This window comes from Cataglyphis hispanica, chromosome 21, assembly GCF_021464435.1.
Source record: "Cataglyphis hispanica isolate Lineage 1 chromosome 21, ULB_Chis1_1.0, whole genome shotgun sequence".
Taxonomy (NCBI): domain Eukaryota; kingdom Metazoa; phylum Arthropoda; class Insecta; order Hymenoptera; family Formicidae; genus Cataglyphis; species Cataglyphis hispanica.
This window is the reverse complement of record NC_065974.1, coordinates 2,945,801-2,967,087: the sequence shown is the minus strand read 5'-3', so window position 1 is coordinate 2,967,087 and position 21,287 is coordinate 2,945,801. Positions and strand designations below refer to the sequence as shown.

General features: G+C 34.3%; 5 protein-coding genes across 7 annotated transcripts in view; 2 read left to right on the top strand and 3 right to left on the bottom strand.

Annotated features, from left to right (window-relative positions):
* Positions 1-8,412, top strand: part of LOC126857262 (integrin alpha-PS2) — a 62,103-nt gene extending 53,691 nt beyond the window's left edge. Inside the window, exons 7-14 of one of the 2 annotated variants that reach the window (XM_050606495.1) lie at positions 12-89; positions 1,336-1,511; positions 1,870-2,108; positions 2,324-2,635; positions 2,721-3,024; positions 3,113-4,012; positions 4,338-6,479; positions 6,732-8,412. In XM_050606495.1, the coding sequence (XP_050462452.1) occupies positions 12-89; positions 1,336-1,511; positions 1,870-2,108; positions 2,324-2,635; positions 2,721-3,024; positions 3,113-4,012; positions 4,338-6,479; positions 6,732-6,824 (4,244 nt within the window). In that variant the 3' untranslated portion in view covers positions 6,825-8,412. The remainder of the gene's footprint in view (positions 1-11; positions 90-1,335; positions 1,512-1,869; positions 2,109-2,323; positions 2,636-2,720; positions 3,025-3,112; positions 4,013-4,337; positions 6,480-6,731) is intronic. The other variant, XM_050606496.1, reaches the window with a different exon arrangement.
* LOC126857277 (ITG-like peptide) overlaps positions 1-21,287 on the top strand; it is a 295,970-nt gene that overhangs the window by 72,291 nt on the left and 202,392 nt on the right. The window lies entirely within an intron of this gene.
* The window catches only part of LOC126857276 (uncharacterized), a 100,487-nt gene that overhangs the window by 73,012 nt on the left and 6,188 nt on the right, over positions 1-21,287 (bottom strand). The gene's annotated exons all lie outside the window — the stretch shown is intronic.
* Positions 8,194-19,598, bottom strand: LOC126857263 (PAN2-PAN3 deadenylation complex catalytic subunit PAN2). Of its 2 annotated transcripts, none has more exons than XM_050606498.1 (21): positions 19,099-19,598; positions 18,216-18,403; positions 17,976-18,145; positions 17,783-17,903; positions 17,510-17,706; positions 17,227-17,440; positions 16,998-17,134; positions 16,621-16,767; positions 16,449-16,545; positions 14,182-14,415; positions 13,842-14,087; positions 13,410-13,656; positions 12,291-12,470; positions 11,753-11,919; positions 11,483-11,651; positions 10,882-11,410; positions 10,593-10,810; positions 10,359-10,488; positions 10,001-10,222; positions 9,660-9,921; positions 8,194-9,582 (listed from the first exon to the last, which is right to left on the bottom strand). In XM_050606498.1, the coding sequence occupies exons 1-21, from the start codon at positions 19,181-19,183 to the stop codon at positions 9,568-9,570; spliced, it is 3,975 nt and encodes a 1,324-aa protein (XP_050462455.1). In that variant the 5' UTR covers positions 19,184-19,598; the 3' UTR covers positions 8,194-9,567. The 2 variants fall into 2 exon arrangements, with proteins under 2 accessions (XP_050462455.1, XP_050462456.1); XM_050606499.1 differs by having other exon boundaries at positions 13,437-13,656.
* LOC126857278 (polyisoprenoid diphosphate/phosphate phosphohydrolase PLPP6-like) lies at positions 20,136-21,266 on the bottom strand. The gene is made up of 4 exons (XM_050606530.1): positions 21,117-21,266; positions 20,774-20,908; positions 20,600-20,699; positions 20,136-20,539 (listed from the first exon to the last, which is right to left on the bottom strand). Exons 1-4 carry the CDS (start codon positions 21,123-21,125, stop codon positions 20,154-20,156), a joined length of 630 nt encoding a protein of 209 aa, XP_050462487.1. The 5' UTR covers positions 21,126-21,266; the 3' UTR covers positions 20,136-20,153.

Below are 21,287 nucleotides of genomic sequence, written 5' to 3'. Positions count from 1 at the left end.
ACAAATTACAGGTCAGATATATTCGATCGCCACCGCCATGACAATGAAGTTTGTAGCGACGATGTTAGTCACCGAAGCCGATGGATCAGGTATCGCGTACATTTGCAGGTCCCCCGTAACTAAAATACAGTCCATCTTCACTCTCTTGCCCCCCCCTCCCTCCCCTCCCCCGCCGCCCCAATTTCTAATCAGTCTATTATTCTCTCGTATTGACGATTTCTTACATGCCAAATTAACCACGTGTTTTGTCTGTCGGCTTCTTCCGGAAATGCGGAAACTGAAGTGAAAGCCGATGATATTAATTCCCGTTAATCGCAGAAAAGCGTCCTCGGAAACAGAAACGAAGTGACACGAGAGAATATTTTCCACCCCACTTGCTTGGCAGTAACTCTAATCATTTGTCATCATGCTTAATATGACGCTTGTTATTAATCATGTAATTAAAATCGATGAATAATCACATTGAAATAATCAGCCCATTGAAATTTAAAAATATGTATTTAAAAAAATTTCCGCTAGCTACCCAATCATTCCCTATATGTGATTGGGATAATTCAGTTTCTCTTTTTCTGTATCTCTTACTTTATGTATAATTTATTAAATATAAATGAGAAATTTAACAAGTATTAAAAACTAATTTCTGTGCTTTGTTTTTCTGACGAATAAAACTCGACCGTAATTCTGACGATTAATGCGATGCGCTCCAATTTTTTTTTCTTTTTTTTTTTTAATTACTGCCAGATAAGTGGTGGGTGATTTCTAACAGGTGCAGGCCCGCTTCTTACAGCTTCAGCAAGCTACAGATGCAGCAAGAGCCGCAGTAAAATACGGATATCCAACTAGAAAGCTATAATACCTTTAATCGGTTGGAGAGTTTGCGCCAACGTTGCTACATAGTGACGACTGCTTGACATTAATAGCGGAAACAAATGCTAGATTAATGATAGAAAAGCTTGTCATTCCCATGTTTAGCACATGTTGTTTTCACAAAGCCTTTCACGTAAAATTAAGTATGTATACTTACATATGATTTCTAAATTAATGATGAGAAAATAAAAATAATATCTTTTAATCGACTTTTGTATATAGCTGTTTGTTAATTAAATTATTCTTCGCTAGGATTTTGTTCAATGGAATCGTTCAATCGTGCGATTTTAATATGATATTGAATATGAGATTTTGTGAAAGGATTTGTGCGAGTTATTTCCTGACTGCAGCAAAGACCGAGAGCCTTTAAAGGATTTTCGATTATGGCCGCGGTCATGAACGCCTGCATTCCCATCAAGAAATTTTCGGGATTTTCTTTTATTAATACCATATGGGATCGTTTTATAGGACAAGCGTTTTCGCAGCCTTTGAACAGTCGATCGAGAATAATGTTCACCAAAGAGGGCCCCGCGAAAGAGGATGACAGTTACATGGGTTATTCCGTCGCGACAGGGGATTTCGTTGGAAATGGCGATAGCGGTACAGCAGTCGGAGTTCCGCGTGGTTCCGATCTCCTGGGCAAGGTATGTAATAAGATGTAAAAATGTAATGATAAAACAATAATTGTAAGAATATTATTTGAATTTTATTTTAATCTTAATTCGAATGAAATATTTTAAGGACAATTCAATTAGATTTGCAAAAATGTAAATTTCTGCAGAATGTAATTTAATAAATCCCTTTAAAAAGTTAAGAAATGCAAAGCATATGCTAATCGATATGCTAATTCTTTACAATTTAAAAATTTTAAATTTTAATTGTGCGTTGTAAAAATTAAATGGATAAACATTTAACATTTGCAACAAAAATAAAATTGAAATTATAATAATATGTGTACCTGTGTCATTACGAATGTGAGCTGAGCAAAATAAATGATCGTAGGTGATACTTTTCACATCAAACATGACGAATCCTCGAAATCTCACCGGCGAACAAATGGGCGCTTATTTCGGTTACGCCGTGGCATCCGGCGATATAGACGGAGATGGGTTGGACGACCTGATAGTCGGTGCACCCATGTACACAGTTCCGGATAATCCGGAAATGACCATCGAGACCGGAAGAATCTATGTTATCTACCAGGGCGATGGAGCGGAGAAATTCCGCAGATTCGATATAAGGTAGCGAAACTTCACAAGTACTTTAAGAAGGAAAAGCAATATGTATATTACGTTTAATATAGAATGTGTAGAAGGGGAGAAGATTTCCACAAAGCGGCAGAGACTCTCGTACATTTCTCCCAAGTTCATTAACGACTTTGACCCGAAGGATTAAATGAGCTCTGCATCGCACGCAAGTTCGTTGAACTGCGACGATAAAGTTTATCGTTATCCAGAGACGGCGAAAGCAACCGCGGACGTTTTGGCTTGTCACTGGCTTCTCTGGGGGACATCGACCGTGACGGTTACGGTGACTTCGTCGTCGGCGCGCCCTACGCTGGTCCGAATGGTCGCGGTGCCGTTTACATTTATCACGGCTCACGGACCGGAGTGTTAGAGAAGTATTCCCAGGTAATCCATGCGGAGGATTTAGATAATCCGGTGCAGACCTTTGGATTTTCGGTGGCCGGTGCACTCGATCTCGATGGCAATATTTATCCGGATTTGGTAGTCGGTGCATACGAATCGGGAGCAGCAATGTTCTTTAGGTTCTTATCAATTTTTCTTTCATTCAAACTTGATGTTGAAAATGTCTTTATGATGATATTAAATTTTAAACTTGACGTTCTTCAGGTCACGACCGGTGATCAAGATGGACTCCTACGTAACTTTTGATTCTGAATCCAAGTTGATCTCCTTGGACAATAGAAATTGCACGCTGTCCGATGACACCAGAGTCACATGTCTTCCGCTTAGAGCTTGCTTTAGATATTCAGGAGAGGGTGTTCTTATGAGGCACAATTTCAACATACAATATGTACTCGATGTGAAGAAAACGAAGAATCCGAGGCTGTTCTTCCTGGAATTAGAGGGCAGGAATACAATGAATCATACGATTACAGTCGAACGCGATCGGCAGTTCTGTCGCACGGTTCAGGTAAATATTTATTTGATTTTAATATACAATATAATTTCTCTTTATAAGAAAGAAAAAGAGACTCACAACTTTTGCATCATTCTTAAAGGTCTACGTGACTCCCAATATCCGCGACAAGCTAACATCGTTGGATGCCGAAATGCGTATGAGTCTGGAAGAAGAACGAATTACTGACAATCGCCGTCGTGATCCGAGAATGCCGCTTAGACCAGTTCTTGGTGCGACAACTTCCCGGAAAGACACTCTTTCCATTAGAAAGAATTGTGGTTCCGACAATGTCTGTATACCCGATTTACAGCTCAATGTGAGATCTAACGTTGGTAGATACTTACTTGGCTCTGGCAAGAGGCTGGAACTCGAAGTTTTGGTGCAGAACGCAGGCGAGGACGCCTTTGAGGCAACATACAATTTACAGCTACCGACTGGCATCGATTATATCAAGATAGAACGTATCGAGACTCTAGAGATTCCCGTTCATTGTTCTGCGCCCAAGCAATCAAATAACAATACTCTTCGCTGTGATATTGGAAATCCACTGCCGCAGAATAAACTTGTGAAATTCAAGGTGCTACTTCAGCCTGTAACATCACACGGGATGAAACCCATCTATGAGTTCGATATGCAAGTCAACACCACAAATCCCGAAGACCACATCACCGTCCATGACAACAGTCAGCATTTATCTCTGCCGATCTGGATAGAGACGGATTTGCGTGTCGACGGCGAAAGCAAACCTAAGGATCTTTATTACAATCCCGATAATTACACTGCCGTGAATATTACGACGGAGCTCGAATTTGGACCAGCGGTGACGCATAATTATACGATTCGCAATCAAGGTCCATCGGATATCATTGAGGCTGAAGCGTTTCTCGTGTGGCCCGCACAGACTTTATCCGGAAAAGAATTGATGTATTTGTTAGAACAACCAGAGACTGCGGGACCGATCGCTTGCGAACCTGCTAATGCAAATTATCTTAGTTTGAAGGTACGTATAAGACAAAATAATCCAAAATTATTTTTTTTACATTATATGAATTATATATGATATAAATTATAGAAATTATAATTATTGCTTTAAATGTTTGCTTTACTTAAAGCTATCTAATTATATAAAAAAAAATATATGTATATATGTATATACTTTTATAGCATTATACATATATAAAAGAATTAAATATATGCATAAAAATTTATAGCTCAAAAATATAATTAATATAATTAAATAATTATGATTAATTATACTTTTGTTTTATAATTTAATTTTTGAATGTATATGTGAAGTGATGATTAATCATAATAATGTATCGCAGCTGGATCAACGCAGAAAAGTGCATTTAAATTATCCCGACTATTCCGGTGTGATTCTGGACGAATCGCAATCAGGCAGAACGATCAACGTCCAAAGAGGCTTCGAGGTAGACCGCAATAAAGTGAATCAGAAAGAAGAAACCGAAATCAATAGCGGTGATAGTTCGAATATTCAAAAATCGCGACATTCTTCCTCTTCTTCCTCCTCTTCTTCGTCGAACGTTGTTACCGAGACTAGAAGGATCCAATTGAACCCAACGGGAGAGAAACCCGACGTTCTCACTACGACATATACGCAGAATTCTTCCGGAACTAGCTCGATTGGTACTGGTGATTTGTCTAGCAATCGTGGAGTTGTTTTCCACACAGAATCCGGTGGTAGTTCCGCAACTTTTGGCGGGGGATTCCGCGAATCCGAAAAGGAATCTTTCGGTTCTCGGAGATTACCCGATCTTGAAGAGCCTTATGAGACTCGCATGAATCATTCCGTTAGAGTAGAAAATCGTTGGGATGAGAGGGATAACATACAAAGCGGACGTACGATCTCACCTTCGGGAAGATTTGATTCGGTTTTAACTGAGAGTGAGAGGCGATATCAGGAGCTACAGAAACAGCAGGAGGAGATTCGCTTACGTCAGGAAGAGGAAGTTCGTCAGAGGAAACTGCAGGAGGAAACACGTCTGATGCAACGTCAGCGGGAAGAGCAGGAACGTATCATTGCTTTGCAACATCGTCGAGAAGAAGAAGAGCGGCGTCGACAAGAGGAAGAACGACGTCAAGAAGAAAAAGAGCGACGTCGATACGAAGACGAACGGCGAGAAGAAGAAGAACGGCGAACACAGGAAGAAGAACGACGCCTGCAAGAAGAGCGAGAACACAAGTACAACGAGGAAAGGCGCTATGGTGTATTTGCGGGTGATCACCATCAAACTACGGAAGATTTCATTACCGGCGATCGTGAAGAGACGGTTGGAGGACGAGAATTTGGTTTTCGTTTACACAATACGAGTTCTACGCAAGAATTAGAACAATTCTTTGGTACATTGACAAAAGACGCGGCTGGTTATCAGATATATAACAGGCAAGGACAACAGTATGTACAGTTCAAGGCAAGATTCAGAACATCTGCCGACAGGAAAGAATACATAGAATTTGAGGATGACTCTATATTTCCTCTTCAAGATCGTTATGGCAGACAGAGTTATGTCTCGGAATCCACGGAGCCTCGTGACAGTCGATTTCTCAAAATAGAAGGCCAGCTACTTATTACTCCGGACAGTAAAGGTTACATTGTGCTGAAGGATGGTCGTAGGTTCCCTCTTCAGGGGTCTTACACGTACACCGAAGAAAAAAGATATACACTGCGCGGACCACACAATGGCTATCAAGATGGCAATGCTGATAATCAGAGGACTTACAGTCAATCTTGGCAAGAAGAATCTTCTGATCGTAGTGTGACTTCAGAGGGAAGTTACGAAACCAAATATAACACACGTACACATGAGGAGAGACGAACGGAAGAACGAATAGGCAACACTAGAGTCTACGGAAGAGATGATCGATTTCATCGTGATCAATTTAACGATGAGTTCTCTACCGAGAGAGCAAACTCCGATCTTATGAGTCCGAGGCACAGACGCGAGAGTGACATGATCGATGTTCAGGAGTTCAAAAAATTCGAACGACTGCATAGACATCGGCGAGATCTCGAGACGGACGACTTCCTATCCAATGAAGCTGCATTTCAAAATGAAGATTATTATGAGAACGATCCTGAATCGCAGAATCAACCAGTACGATCTTGTGACGCAGCAAAATGTGTGATGCTGCGATGTGTGTTGGGTCCATTAAAGAAAGATCAAGAGGTCTGGATTGGCGCGAGATATCGCGTAAACGCTAGAACTTTGAAAGAAGTGGCCTTTACGGAGAAGGTGAAAGTGTCGACGAAGCTGGTAGCGCGTGTTACGAAGCAACCATTCATCGGTACGCCAGCCGAACAAGTCATCAGAAGTGACGAAGTTATCACGAACATTGAACCTAGCGCACCACCTTCCGCTCCGGACATCATTCCAGTATGGGTAGTAGTTCTGTCGGCCTGCGCGGGAATGATAATCCTCTTGCTGCTCATCTACTTGCTTCATAAGGTTAGTAATGCGTACATTATAGAACAAAAATTAAAATTATAGAACAATACATAATAGAACAATAATTTAAAAATTTTTTAAAATTTGTTTTGTATAGAAATATTGATCCAAATATTTAATAATATTTAAATTTCTTAAATTTATTCAGTCTTCGGTGTTGATATTAATGTAATTTGTGATATTAATGATAGTAATGTTGATGTTTGATTATATGTAAATAAACAATTGATCGATCTTGTCTATTAATTACAGTGCGGATTCTTTAAGAGGAATAGGCCTTCCGATGCTCCAGAAAGGCAACCGCTAAATCGAAACGGTCATTTTCAGCAAGGCGAGGATCACTGAACGGTCTCTTTTTCAGTTTCGTTTTATCGAAGTTTTTGACTTTCTGGCTATATTGGATTGAATCGTAGACGAGAACCTGTCTACGAGCGATCAAAGAGTGCCTTGGTCTTTTGATAATCAAAAGAACGCACATTGCGTGGATTCGCTTGGCGTAGTCTGCGGACGTGGTCCCGACTTTTACCGAATATCTTAATAGCGTTTAACAGTGCCTTAATCCACTGTCCAACATGAGCATCTGCTGAGGCGCATGGATTCTGAGTGACAATCGATTCGTCACTCTTATACTGCCACTGAATACTCCTTCCAGCTCCTGCAGCTCGACCACGCAAGTTTCTAGTCAGGAGACGTTCTTTTTTTTTATTACCTGTAATTACTTAAGCCGCCCGTACAGTCGGCAGATACGAATATTTCGACATTCTTCGGTGAATCGTATATTCATGTATATAAGTATATATATGTTTTATATATATATATATATATATATATATATATATTATTTTTTTAACATTATCCGATAAAACTTTGATATGTACCTCGTCGCTTCCGCTGTCTTTTTACGGTAAAATAGAACTAATTATTTTTTTATCCGCGTCCAATCGGCACGATCTCTAAAACGATCTCGTATCTCGCCGGTGATAATTCGAGCGGAATTTATTCGAAAACATTACGAATGGATTTCGTAAAGCTTCTTTTACACAAGATGGTGATCAAATATTGCATATCGTGAATATTGAATTTACACGTCGTGAAAGATGGCTTATTGTTAATTTTTCAGATGTTTTTTAGATGTTTCGTCCAAGTTTTTGTATTGTTTGTGAATAATGTATTGTTAGCAACATTTCAAGCATTACTCACGACCCGTTTAAAAGGGATCTATAAATCTCTTGAGAGTAGTCTCGAAGGCGCACGGGGCTCTTTTCAATTATTTATTAAATTTCTATGTTATATTATATATATACATACATATATATATATATATATATATATATATATATATATATATATATATATAATATTATAATACGTACGCTTGAGCGCTATAACAATAGCGTGACTTATTATAGTCGCGCGCGCAAGACGCGAATGTGTACAATTTGTAAATTATTAATTTACATTACTAAAATTATATATATCCACGAGAAGTAGGTTAACGCAATAATATTCGATTAGAAAGGAGACTTTTTAGTATATTATAAATAGGATATTAGTGCTGACTTGTACATACAACGTTAAGACATAATATGAAAAAAAAATATATGTAATGAAATTAACACATCATTATACATATATTGCTAATTTTTTTCTAATAAAACTGTTAGGCTAATAGCTTTGATTAATATAAGTAAAAAAAGGAAAAATAAATCAGATATGAATTTGTACAACTATTTATTGAAAAATTACAATGATGTAACAGAGCGATCGGCATGAAAAAAATGTTTAATTACCATCTTAACATCGTGTGTACTGTATGTACTCTGTATTGTATATTGATTGATCGCATTGACTGTTTCTACTGAAACCAGTCTATAACTTATCGTGCACAAATTATAAGAAAATTCAAGATATAAAAAAATATATGTTTTATTAATCTCGTCTTTTTTTTGTAATAGATTTGGATAGTACCCCCTCCCCCTCCCTTCCCATGTTTTCGTTGATAAAATTTGTATAAAAATAATCTATAATGAGAGTACAATTGTCAGTTTGTAAAATTCTACCACTTTCGTTAATAGTTTTTCTCGCGTTTCAAGAGCTTTGCATAAATGGATCGATGTGAATGATAATTATCATAAATGTAATTGCAAATATGACTGATGTTTAACAATTTGTGATTACGTATATGTGTGTGTATATGTGGTCGAGAAAATTTGCAGTGTATCTCTCCACTATAAGATAAAACAAATACCTTATAAAAAAAACTGCATGAAACCCCGCTCCATAAAATCGTACAAAAGTTTATACGCTAAAGATATACGTATAAAAGGAAACATTGAAATATTGTACATTTACGAATACGTAATTCAGTTATTGCTACTATACTATTTACGTCTATACCCGGCAATTGTTTGATGGATCGGAATGGAATACATTATCTTTTTCATACGGGATACAGTATAAACAATAAGAAATTAGAGTGAATATTGATATCCATCGGGCAGTGCGGAATCGTTACTGCTCTTCAAAACGTCAATGTTATATTAGACAATATATACAAATTCGCGTCGCACTTAAAATGGTATTCCTACTTAAAATCGCGCTCAACAATTTGTTCCATTTTACTCAATTTTCCTAATGGGCTATCGATAAGATGGATAATGATCCGCAATTTGACGCATTATCGCTGAATAAAAAGTGTACATGTATGTATACACTATACATTTAGTAAACGGTTATAACAATGATCTACGAATAAAAACGAGAAGAATCCAAAGAGTATCAATGTTTTGGTATCTGCGATTTTTTCAGTTTCACGCTATCACGGTGCACGCAATCTTAAAATTTTATCTATTAATATTACGTGTGCGTTCAATAAATTTTTTCCCTGTTGATCACGAATATGTAACCCTGTCTTCAGAATTGGACTAAATATCGACATTTTTTTATCAACCAACGTGAACAGCACCTGCAGAGTGTTACCTTCCAAACAGTAATATTGGACAATGGACATGAACATTTGTATTATCATCTAATCATCATTATCACTATTAATTCGATCATCTATATCCTTATACGTCTTATCCTCATATCAGCTATCGGGAACCTAAAGTCAAGTAATATTTAAGAGAGAACAAATTTAATGAAATAAGTTGATTTAGTTATATATTTTTTTGTTCTTACTTTCCACTGTAACTGAGTGCCTATTTCGTAAAGCTCCTTAAGCGTTTCTCTCAGAGTGCCACAGCTTTCTAGTTCTTTGTACTTACGATACAATTCTAAGGCTGCTCGCGCGTCTTCAGTCGAATCGTGAGTTTCAGACTGAATCTTTTTACCCAAAAAATGCCAGGTCAAGAAGCGTAACGACACCATACGATGATGAGGTAAGTGGAATAATAAAACTGTATCTATTATTTGCTCCGGCGGTACCACTAAATTTATTACCCTATAAAATTTACGCATAAATAAATGTCATCACGTTAATGAATCATTATCATAAATATCAATGTAAATAATGTTTTTACCTAAAATCATTTTTTAGACCGTGTCCGACGAAGATTATACCATTGTCCACTAAAAACCTCAACTTTTGATACGTTGATTTCAGAGTGGTCAGATGTTTGCTACTAAAGTTCGCATCTAAATCACCCGGTTGAATGCCGCTAAATTTTGTCAGATAATCGACCACCTGTTCTTGAGTGCTTATGTAATCATCTATAAATGGTGTACCTTCCAGTGGACCTTGCCTATTTGTAGAAAAGTGAGGAAAAGATGCAATTTAAAATTTTGCAAACATCGTCATTAAATGTACTTCTCTATAATTGGCTTAATATCTTCATTTACAAATCTTCCAAAACATTACTCTTTAATAATAATTCATACCCGCGTATACAAGTGATTCGCGCTACGGACATATGACTTGGTTTTATAGTCGACATTTTTCCATCGCTCCGCAACTCAGATTCTTCTTGATTTAAAGTAACGAACTCTGCATCGATCCCTACTAATTCTCCTATAACAATAATCCCAACATTTGCAAGACGACCCATATCGTAGAGCATTAAACAAGACTAACTGATTCCATCAAAATTTCACAAAAAGAAATATGAAATCTACCTTTCTTAGGCATTTCATCTGATGCTAGAGGGGTAAATGTAATGCCTCTGGTTCCGCCACTGCGCGCAATACATTTATCTTCGCCAAACACATCGTATGTAAGGGGACTGACATATGGTGCCGGTTCTGGTGCAGGTATCGCTGTATAATGGAGCACACACGGTACTTTCCAATCGAGATTAAACCACACTGCTTCTTGCGGTGTCACCGGTGATATACTATGACAAATTTAGTATTGTAATAAATAATGTTAAAGCATTGATGCGCTTTTGTTCTCTAAAAAACTTACCAGAAATCATTGAAAATGTACCACTGCGATACAGGGTTGCCCGACGATCGTACGTGATAATTTGGTCCAACTCGCAACAGCGTTACAATGTTTCTTCTTTCCTCATTATTCTTGTCATCGATATAACAGACGACAGCACTGAGACCGTATTGTATTTTTTGAGTATTATTAGCTATCTCTGAATTTGTACTTTTCGTCTCGCCTATCTCTGCGTTCGATACTATATTACAATTTTCGACGTTGTCACAATCTTCATCATTATTGTCTTCAACGTTGTTGTCAGAAACTGTTCGTATCGTTTTGTCATCTTGACCGTTCTCCATCACACTTGTTTGTGTAGATGTGTTATTTGTCAATTCGTTTTTTGGTTCGCTAATTTTTTTAACCGACATCTTGCCATTTTCTTCAAGAGTGATCTCTATGTTATGAGGTATCCAAGAATGCGAATAATACAAATGACTAGGAGGCGATGTAACAGACGCTGTCGACGTAGACGAGGTAGAGGGCGATGTTAATAATTTCTCTGTCTCTGTATGATTAATAAAATACGAGGTTCATACGGAGCAACATATTAAATCTAAAAGGATTCAACATTGCGTACCTGAATCGCGACCAACATGTCGGAATCGACATCCAACTCGTGTACAATTATTGCCATATCGACAGGGTTTTGCAGTAACAGGTACAGGACTGGAGCTGGGACTACTCTCCTTTCCCGTTAACACATTTTGCACTACAATGTCCATCTGATTTTGCCAAAACGCCTTATCCTGTAACAATTCGGTCTGTTAACTTTGATCAATGAGATGCAATGTGCGGCTTCATATGCTTTGATTCTATATGTGCTGATCTAATCTTGTGTTGTAAGTACCTGTTGAGTATCTAAGCCGCAATTTAATGCCAGTATTTGAGGTAGTTTAGTCAATTGTCGAGATTGAAGAGTAGGTGTAAATTTCTGGCAACTGTCACACCATGCGGGTGTAATTTTCTCAGGTCTTAAACTGCGGGCAAGAACACTTGTAAACGGTACCTCTTCAGCTACAAAAGGTAAATTTTGTATTCAGACGCGAACATTAAATTATGACTACGAAAAGTTAGTATTGAGCATATAAAAAATTCGAAACTTCGAAATTCTATTTCTATTATTATTTCGAATTTCTATTTGTAGTAATATATTTCGAATATTACATTATTATTTATTGAAATGATTGAACAATTGAATTTCATGATTTTAAGAACTTAAAATGTAAGAATTGTATCGCTGTTAGATTTCGACAATTTTTTTTCTTATTTTTTTTGTCTTAAAAACTACTTAAATCCATAAATATGTAATCAAAGTTTCGAATATTTTATGTGTTAGACTCGCTTTTCGTTCAGTCTTAGATATATATTACTTCAAAGCAGCTTACAAGGATTGACTATTTCCGGATAAACTAAATTACAAAGTAACATGATGGAATGTTTTGTAGCTTCTTGCCCACATTTGAGACAGCGATGTATATGCATTTGTTCAGATCCAAATAGATGACTGATTTCTGTTTCATCATCTCGCATTTCATTCTCTTCAGCAGACTTTTTGGTGTTCTTATCTACCCGTAATAAATGCGCATTTAAAGATAAAATAAGTGAATATTATTAACACGTGATTTACAATTAAGTAAAAAAGGGAGATTTTCTTTAGTGAATAAGATAAGTGTCTACAATATTTTCACAATATTTAGTTATAGATATGTATATATAGAAAATCTTTGATGTTTTGTAATAATAATTAATTTAAATATATTCTTATTTATTAATTTATAGGATATCGCGTCTTACTTAAAAAGTATGTAAAGTTCGATTTTTCTAAAAATGAAATATTACAAAATATAGATCACCAACGATATATATATATATATATATATATATATATATATATATATATATATATATATAAACGAATATTTTCTCAAATATTAAATAATTTAACATCAATCGATATTATATTATCATATTTATACTTTTAACACACATGAATATCAATCATATATTTCAAAATCCTAGGATTCTTGTATAAAAGCAAGATCATGCAACTTTTGGAAAATAAGATACAAAGGACTGGCTGCTCTTCTTACTATAAAAAAAAAAATATATAATATACAATAAAGCGTTTTAAGGAGTAACAAGCATTTGCTGCAACTTATTAATTTAATATAAGATCAATATAAAAAGAGAGAAAACTATATATTCTAAAAAAAATATGTGCGTCAGCATACATATACAGAAAACTCCAATTCTGATATCTTAAGAATACAAGATAATAAAATCATAAAATATTCTATTAAAATATAGATATAACGTTTTTGCGATCATCATAGATTGTATTTACAATAATACAATAATAGCATAATCCTCAGTTGTCTCTTGTTATTCTTTGGATATATCATTGCAATCTTGGATTGAATAAATAGATCAACTAATCACAATAAAAATTGAAAAATAAACACAAAAAGTGCCCAGTGCAAAGGTTACACATAAATTGTGTTTACCTTTCGATGTGATCCACATATATTTACCATCCTCCTCCTGCTTCCTCTTTTTTTTCCTCTCGTCATCGTGATTTCTATATCGAGAACCGAGATCCTCAAGGATGCTAGGAAAATCCTGTTCATTATAAACAAATGGTGGATATTTGGAGCCTGATTTAAGTCGCACTGCCTCCTCTTCTTCTTGCTGCCGCTTCCTAGTTTCTAATATCTCGTAGTGTATTTGATGTAGAATGAATCGATTCCAACTCTAACATAAAAAATTTGCGTACCATATATAATGTTTGCAAAAGTTTAATTTGTAGTCTATTTTTTCCATATGAAATATAAAAAATATATATATTTATGTCTGAAATATACTTAATTTGACGCATATTATTAAAAAAACTATGTAATTTGCGTGCTTTTTTACATCAAATCTTTTAATTATCATACTTGTATAAGTCTAATCAGACTGATCTTTTTCTTGGCTTCTGGATGCAAATCACTCAGTATAAGTCCTAGAGCTGCCGCTTCCGGTACCGTCCTAAATGCCCTCAAAAAATTCGCAGCTTGACAAGGAAATCCTCGTGATATATCCAGCATGTGAAACAAGAATCCCAATTCGCAAGAAAGACAGAATTCTCGTTGGCACGAATGTGAGAGCAATGCTATTCTTACAGGTTCGCAGTAGTATAACAACTGCAAAACATGAATAAATGCATCTGAGGTGACACTTGTTCTATTTATTCTCTGATTTACTTTGATCTCTATAGTTTTCTCTGGCTGCACTTACCTGCAGCATAGCATTGCAATAACTATTGGGAAGAGTGGCCTCCAGGCCGCAAAAACTGGTTCGATTATATTGATCGAAATCAAAATCGTCATAACCGAGTCGTGAATATTTTAACTCGATTTTACGATAACGCTTAGGTATGGCCACAAAGGTACCGTCATCTGTCTTACATCGTGAGTCTCCCGCAAAAGATTTCGCGACTAAGCCACGTCGTTTTTCCAAATTGTACGGTATCTGCAAAAGAGGTATTATTTATTTTTATTTCACTGAAAAAATGAGCTTCGGATAAATCTGTCTTATAAAATTTTTGCTATGCGTTTCGCGCTAGATCATACAATTTCATAGGATAGAGAGAAAGTATAATTTGAGATTGTGAAAAAATAAATAATACCTATTGAAAAAAGAACGCATTGTTGAAGGGAACTAAACTGATAATGCGGCACATCATATTAAAGTTACGCATAAATACCGTTGTACGTGTTTGTCATATACAACCTTTATTATTTCACTCAAGTACAACTTTGAGATTATACATTTTATGAACATATATTCTATGTGTATAATATACTAACAGCCTATGAAAAGATTATGGAGCAGAAATCATTAAACAAAAACGAATAAAATGCATCAATCACAAACGCATTGTGCAATATTGCGGAATTGAAGGCAGTAGAATATCACGCTGGTCAATAATGTATAGGAATTGTGGAAGCTTTCGGGAGAAGATATATGAAATATTTATTCACATTTCTCTTCTTCTTTATGTAGGGCATTCTGTAAACGTTAACACAAATAATTGAAATAAAAGAAATTAAATCTTATACTATCAAAATAATGTTCAACAATGTTTTTTCTTATTAGACGCTGCCACGCGTAATTTTTCTGGAAAATATTCTTCAAAATATTCTAAATATTCAAATAACCATGATGGATTAATGATATATTAATATTAAAGAATTATACCTCTATAGTATCTTTCTCTGTAAAGTAAGAAAAGTGTATATATAGTCTCAAATTTTATAATTAACTAAAATAGCTAAAAGTCCAGCTTTATAATATATTTCTCAATAATAGATTAACAAAAAAAAGAATTATTTTCATATATATAAATTAATATACAATAATAGAAAAGTTATATATGATATGATAAACTTCATCTCATCCCTATATTGTGCCACACATATATTTCTATATATTTAGAACAATTATATATATTTAGAATTTTCTTAGAATTTTTATGCAGTGTATTTATATATGCCATATAATACTTTGGCGTACCTATAGCATATATATTTTTATTATATACTATTTCATTTATTTATTATATTTGGCACATTGTCGAAGAAATATTTCTAAAAATCGCATATATATATTAAAGAACAAAAATTTGCCTTTTAAATTTAATTTTAAATACATTTAGAAATATGCCATTTTATGTAAAGTTATTATTGCTCAACTTTCACACCTATATGAACAAACATAATGCAAAAATTTAAAATATTAATTTAAAAAAGATATAAATTTCTGTAAATGTCACTATCAAAAGAAAATTTATAATTTTATAAACAGAAGTTGCTAATTTTCATTAATAATTAATGGTTGAATAGTGACAATGAGACAATAAAGACACAACAGTATTAATGTTCATATTATTTTTAAATACTTTTTCTCTCATATAAATTATATCATAAATTAATAATATGAATATATAAAACAAATAAATGAGAGAAGCCAAAAATTTTAATCCTTATATATAGTGTATTTATTTATATATTTAAAAATTGTGAGTTTTTTATATTGAAACATTAAAAGAATATGTATGTTGAACTAGCTTACGAAAATATATCACGTTCTTTTATAGACTACAATAATTATCACGAAATGTGTTATCAGTCTTAATCACATTACAGCAAATTTTCCTTTTTCTAAAAAAATTATGTTTCAACTATATTAAGCTTTAATCTCATGTCTATTGTTTCAACTAATCACGTTCTAAAATTATCCAAGCTATGAAGAAGCATATTTATTAATATACCTTTAAGATATATAAATTTAGATAACAATTTTTTTAATTATAGAAGCAATAATTAAATTTGATGTCAAATCATAAGCAAAATCCACTTTTTCCTAAATTTAATAAACAAAAATAGGTAAAATTATTGGAAATATGTAAACGGATTTTAAGATAATTTGAGAAAAAACGAAGGAGAATATTGTGTGTGTGGTATGGGTGTATGTAGTAGAGTGGGAGAATATTGTTTCCTCACTTGATTTCTGCGAAAAGCCTGAGGATTTGGCGCATATCCTATTGTTCCCTGCATTTTCATTGTGCGCAAAATTTCGGGATCTATTGCTGGAGTTTTCCTGTGGAAAAAAAAAAAAAAGAATTCATCTTTTTCTCTCCTCTAAGGAACGGAAGCCTATATAGTGCGCACATACCTGTAAACCTTTTTTAAAAATTCTTCTGGCCAATCACTTAAAAGTGGTTGATCAGAATATACCATTGGTATTGTACTTAATGGTGTAATATCGTCATCAAAAGGAATCGATTGTACTGTTTCAATTGGATCGGCAAATTCTGTAGGTCTAAATCAAGTAAAAAAAAATGTACATTTATTATATACTTTCAACACACACATGTATACAACATAAAATTTTAATTATGCTTATTATTAATTATATATTATATATAATTTTATGGTATATAGTATAAATCATGTGTTGAATAAGTTTAAATTATATAAAAATAATTTATTTTAGTCATTTTAGAATTTATTTTAAAAAATAATTTATTTAAAAAATAATTATGTGCTAACCTAGAAAATGTATTAAATTGAGGTTCCGGATTGTTAGTAGACATCAGATGTATAGAACCCGCCGAATCTCCAAAGCAAAGACATTGAGATGTGGAAGCTACATCAAATGATAATATCCCCGCTCCACCCGTGGCAACCTAATAGTACATGATACATATTTCTGTATATGTTTAAATTTATTCATTGTATTCTTTCTTAGATCTTTTAAACATGTATAACAAAAATTTACCTGATACAAACATGTCATTGATGGTTGTACATTAGCATATATTGTATCAAGTAGTTGCATTTGTCCAAGTGGCGACACTACTGCGAGACGACTGGAATAACTTGGTAGAAACTTCAATAAAAGAGGATACACCATAGTAGTGACTGGACTCAATGCTCTCATTTGTCTCAGATCATAAGCCATTAAAAATCGATCAACAGTAAGACCTTGCCGACTAAATGTGGAACACAATGTATAAATTATATCGTTTAAAGATTCTTTAATTCTTCTTCTTGTGGCTCACCTGTTACTGAACCCACAAGTAACAAGATAATTTCCCTGAACGTCAAAATCACTTAGGGAACCACTATGTGTGTCTAAAGTATGTTCTACTGATAATGTATTTGGGTCCCTGAGATCTATTCGTCCTGCAGGATTACCAGCACAAATAAGTCTACTGTGTTGCCTCAATATCGCACAACCATTTTCTCCTACATCTACCTATAAATATAAGATATAACATCACAGCAACTTGAGATTAATCTAATAAATATCTAACTCTCTAACATATTCTTACTAATCCAATCTCCTTTCCTCTAGTAAGATTAAAATCTATTATTTTATCCTGATGTCCACCCATGAGTAATCTGGTCGGAGAAATTTGCAACATACACTGCATGTCATTCATATTTGTTGACCTATAACAACATAGACATTTACTCAAATCTGTAGATAGTATTGTTAATGTTATTGTTACAATATCAACATACGTGTGTGTAAATATAGGTATGCCTCGTCGCAGTTGGCATCTCAATATACTCTGAGTCAACACTAATATCCCTTCATCTACAGGATGAATGTGTCGTATCTCTTGAGTTGCATGGACTTGAAAAGAAGTATATTTTTGTAAACTAGGCCCATAATAAGATGTTACGTGGCCCTATAACAAATTAATGTCACTAAACACAATAAATATCTCAGATAAACATAGCCTTAGATCAATAATGTACCCCTTGATTCCCCATCCACATAAGCTCCTCAATTGTATCGAAAGTGGCAGTGGAAACTCCAAATCTATCTCCGCCATCAGCAAGCAATGCTCTAGTTTCATGAAACTCAGCCCCGGCAAAATCTTCTCCAAACTGCTCCGTTGCAGGTACATACTCATCCCCAGGTACCACATAATTACATTCCTCCCCTGGAATAAGAACCAGTTGAAAAACCTATATCCTTGACTGATACTTTATCCCACAAGAAACAAGCCAAAAAATTTTTTTGAGAATAATTTATCTCTGCGCAAGATTTTTCCTTTTAATTTATTCAACATAAAAAAAATCACATTTAATATAAAATAGCAAATAACAATTTATTAGATATGTTTTAATACCTTTTTTATAATCATAATGTCTTATTTTTAAATATTTTATGTATTTATTGTATAGAGTAAATAAAAATAAGATATAAAAAGATGTACAATATATCTATGCTTCGATAATATATTCATTTAGACTATATTCAAAAAAAAAAAAACATCTGTTTGTCATCTACGACATTGAGCCTTGAAAGAACACAACAGTTGTTCATCGGATTCCCCGCATGACGGAGAAACAGCTGATGTCAGCTGATATATATCGCTATGTTATTACTCATATATGAGCGTTCGAAAGCAAACGAATGTCACGGAAGGGAAAAACAAATGATCCAAAGAAAGGAACAGGACAAAAATCGCAAGTGGAATAACGCAAGACGAAAAATTTCAATGTCACTTCTCTCCCTCCAGATAGAAGCCACGAGGAAAGACGTTTTCTGGCGCCTTTTATTTAGCTTGGCACGTAGATGGAAAGAGCGCGAGCAACGCGCGGGAACGGCACAATAATACAAAAGGATACTTACACAGCAATTCCTGTTCCTCCTCGCCGCTACCATGGTCCGTGGCCTCTACAGTGGGATCGTAGTGGCCTAACACCGGGTAGTCCATAATAAATGACTTCTATTTTCAGGCTACGTCGTTGCGAAGCATTGAGGTGTCCGGGCGATATGAGACTCGGCGTCCCGACAACGATGATCGGTTCTTTATCATAACACACCACGTAACACACGCGCGTACACACAGTCACGCAACAGAGAGACACGCACCCGCACGAACGTTAGTCGCCTTGGCAACTATGCAACAAGCGAAACACTTTGCGCACTTCTTTACCGCGGTCTGTCGAGCCGGAAATTTAACGAACATCCGCGTCATAACCCGCGCGTTTTTTCACCACGCTTCTTTGCACGTTGAGAAAATTGCGTCGTACACCGCGATTGCGATTTAATTCATGATCGCGCCTTTGTGCGCGTTCCACGACAAGGACACGTACGGCGGCCTTGAGCCTTGCGACATCTGGAAATAGCGGGTGCGTGACTTTTCTGTGAAGCCGCCAACGAGAGCCCGCTAAAATCGGTCGAGACGCGCGCGCGCGCGATTTAAACTACACATAAATATGTTGAATAAATTAAAAAATTATGATACAATTACATCCTATATTACCTTTATATAAAGCCCGATATTCTAATTTGAAGAGAACTACAGCATGATAAATATAAAATTATACCTTTTTAAGAAATACCTCCGATATAGATATATACATATATATATATATTAAATTCTAAAATCTAGATTATACAATATTATATATAATATAAATTTTATAATTACAAGAACCATTTTTGTAAAATTTTTTTATTTTTAAGCTGTGTGTTGAATTGTTATGAAGTAATTTAAAAATAATTGTTATACTATATCAATTCTTTCAAAAATGAGACAGAAAAATATATGACACTGTTGATATGTATATAATTATACATATTGTACACAAATTAAACAAAAAATATTAAAAAGCAGATAATAATATTGCAAACATTTCTACAAAATAAGTAAATGTTATACAAACAGTTATATAATATTATTATTTTGATGTATGTATGTTTACATCTGTAATCCAGGAAATTAAATTAATGCATGTTTCTTGTTCTAAATAAATATAACCTATAATTAGGCCTTCAAAGATACCTAGAAATACTCCAACAAGTACATCAAGTATATGATGTCTTCTCATCAATAATCTAGACATACACACGGAGAAGGACCATGCTAGTAAAGGTGGTACGCATATCAAAGGTATAGACCATATATAAAAGAAGAAATATACAATAAATGCAGCGCGAGACGAATGTCCAGATGGAAAGGAATATTTATCAGGACCTATAGCAAATAGATCATCATTAGAGATTGGCCGTCTTCTTCGTGTGATTGCCTTTATCACAGCAACCAAGATAGTGTCAAACAACAGTCCTGAAATAATTTTTATATATATTCTACACAAATTTTAAGTAATAAAAGAATTTTATTTACCTATTAGCAAATTTACTTGCATTTGATACAAGCTTTTGCTGTTGAGAATCCAAATTAATGCAAGAGATGTTCCTAGCCAAGGTATGCCGTGACATGATACCTATAAGAAATGGTAATTAAAGTAAATATAAATAAAAATATTTATATAATAAGAATTAATAAGATTACTCGTACCTCTAATAATTGATAGTGTACTTTTAACTGTTTGAAGGGTAGAAGTTTTTCTATGAACTTAACAAACACATCTGTCAAATACGCATCCACTGCCAATACTTTCCTCAATAGCATCGGAATTTGTCTTTTGTCAGACTGAAAAATATAAATTTATGGTTAATTATATTTCTTCATAATTAATTATATATATTTAAAATATATTAAATATATATTTAAAAATACAAAATACAAATTTACTGATTAAATCAATACTGTAAATCATGTCAACAACATAATTTATAATAAAATGTGTATTTACTATTTGAATATTGAAATAATAGATTGTAAACAATTAACAAATTACCGTTTCCATATTGCTTCCCAATTACGATAGCTGTGAGAATGATAAAAAATAATCAAGAATTCTTATCACGTATAAATCATATTACAATGTAGATAATATTTAAGTTCACAAAAAAAGGAAATTGTACTAAATATATCAGCTGAGAGCACAGCTGATAGCTGAGTAGAAAAT

Excerpts from the sequence above, each read along its gene's own strand:
- LOC126857278 (XM_050606530.1), bottom strand. Across the intron at positions 20,700-20,773 it reads TACACTATCAATTATTAGAG|GTATCATGTCACGGCATACC; the intron begins GTACGAGTAATC and ends CATTTCTTATAG. Across the intron at positions 20,540-20,599 it reads GCAAGTAAATTTGCTAATAG|GACTGTTGTTTGACACTATC; the intron begins GTAAATAAAATT and ends AAATTATTTCAG.
- LOC126857263 (XM_050606498.1), bottom strand. The coding sequence starts at position 19,183 with ATGGACTACCCGGTGTTAGGCCACTACGATCCCACTGTAGAGGCCACG. Across the intron at positions 14,416-16,448 it reads AGGCTTTTCGCAGAAATCAA|ATACCGTACAATTTGGAAAA; the intron begins GTGAGGAAACAA and ends CCTCTTTTGCAG. Across the intron at positions 11,652-11,752 it reads GCGGCTTAGATACTCAACAG|GATAAGGCGTTTTGGCAAAA; the intron begins GTACTTACAACA and ends GAATTGTTACAG.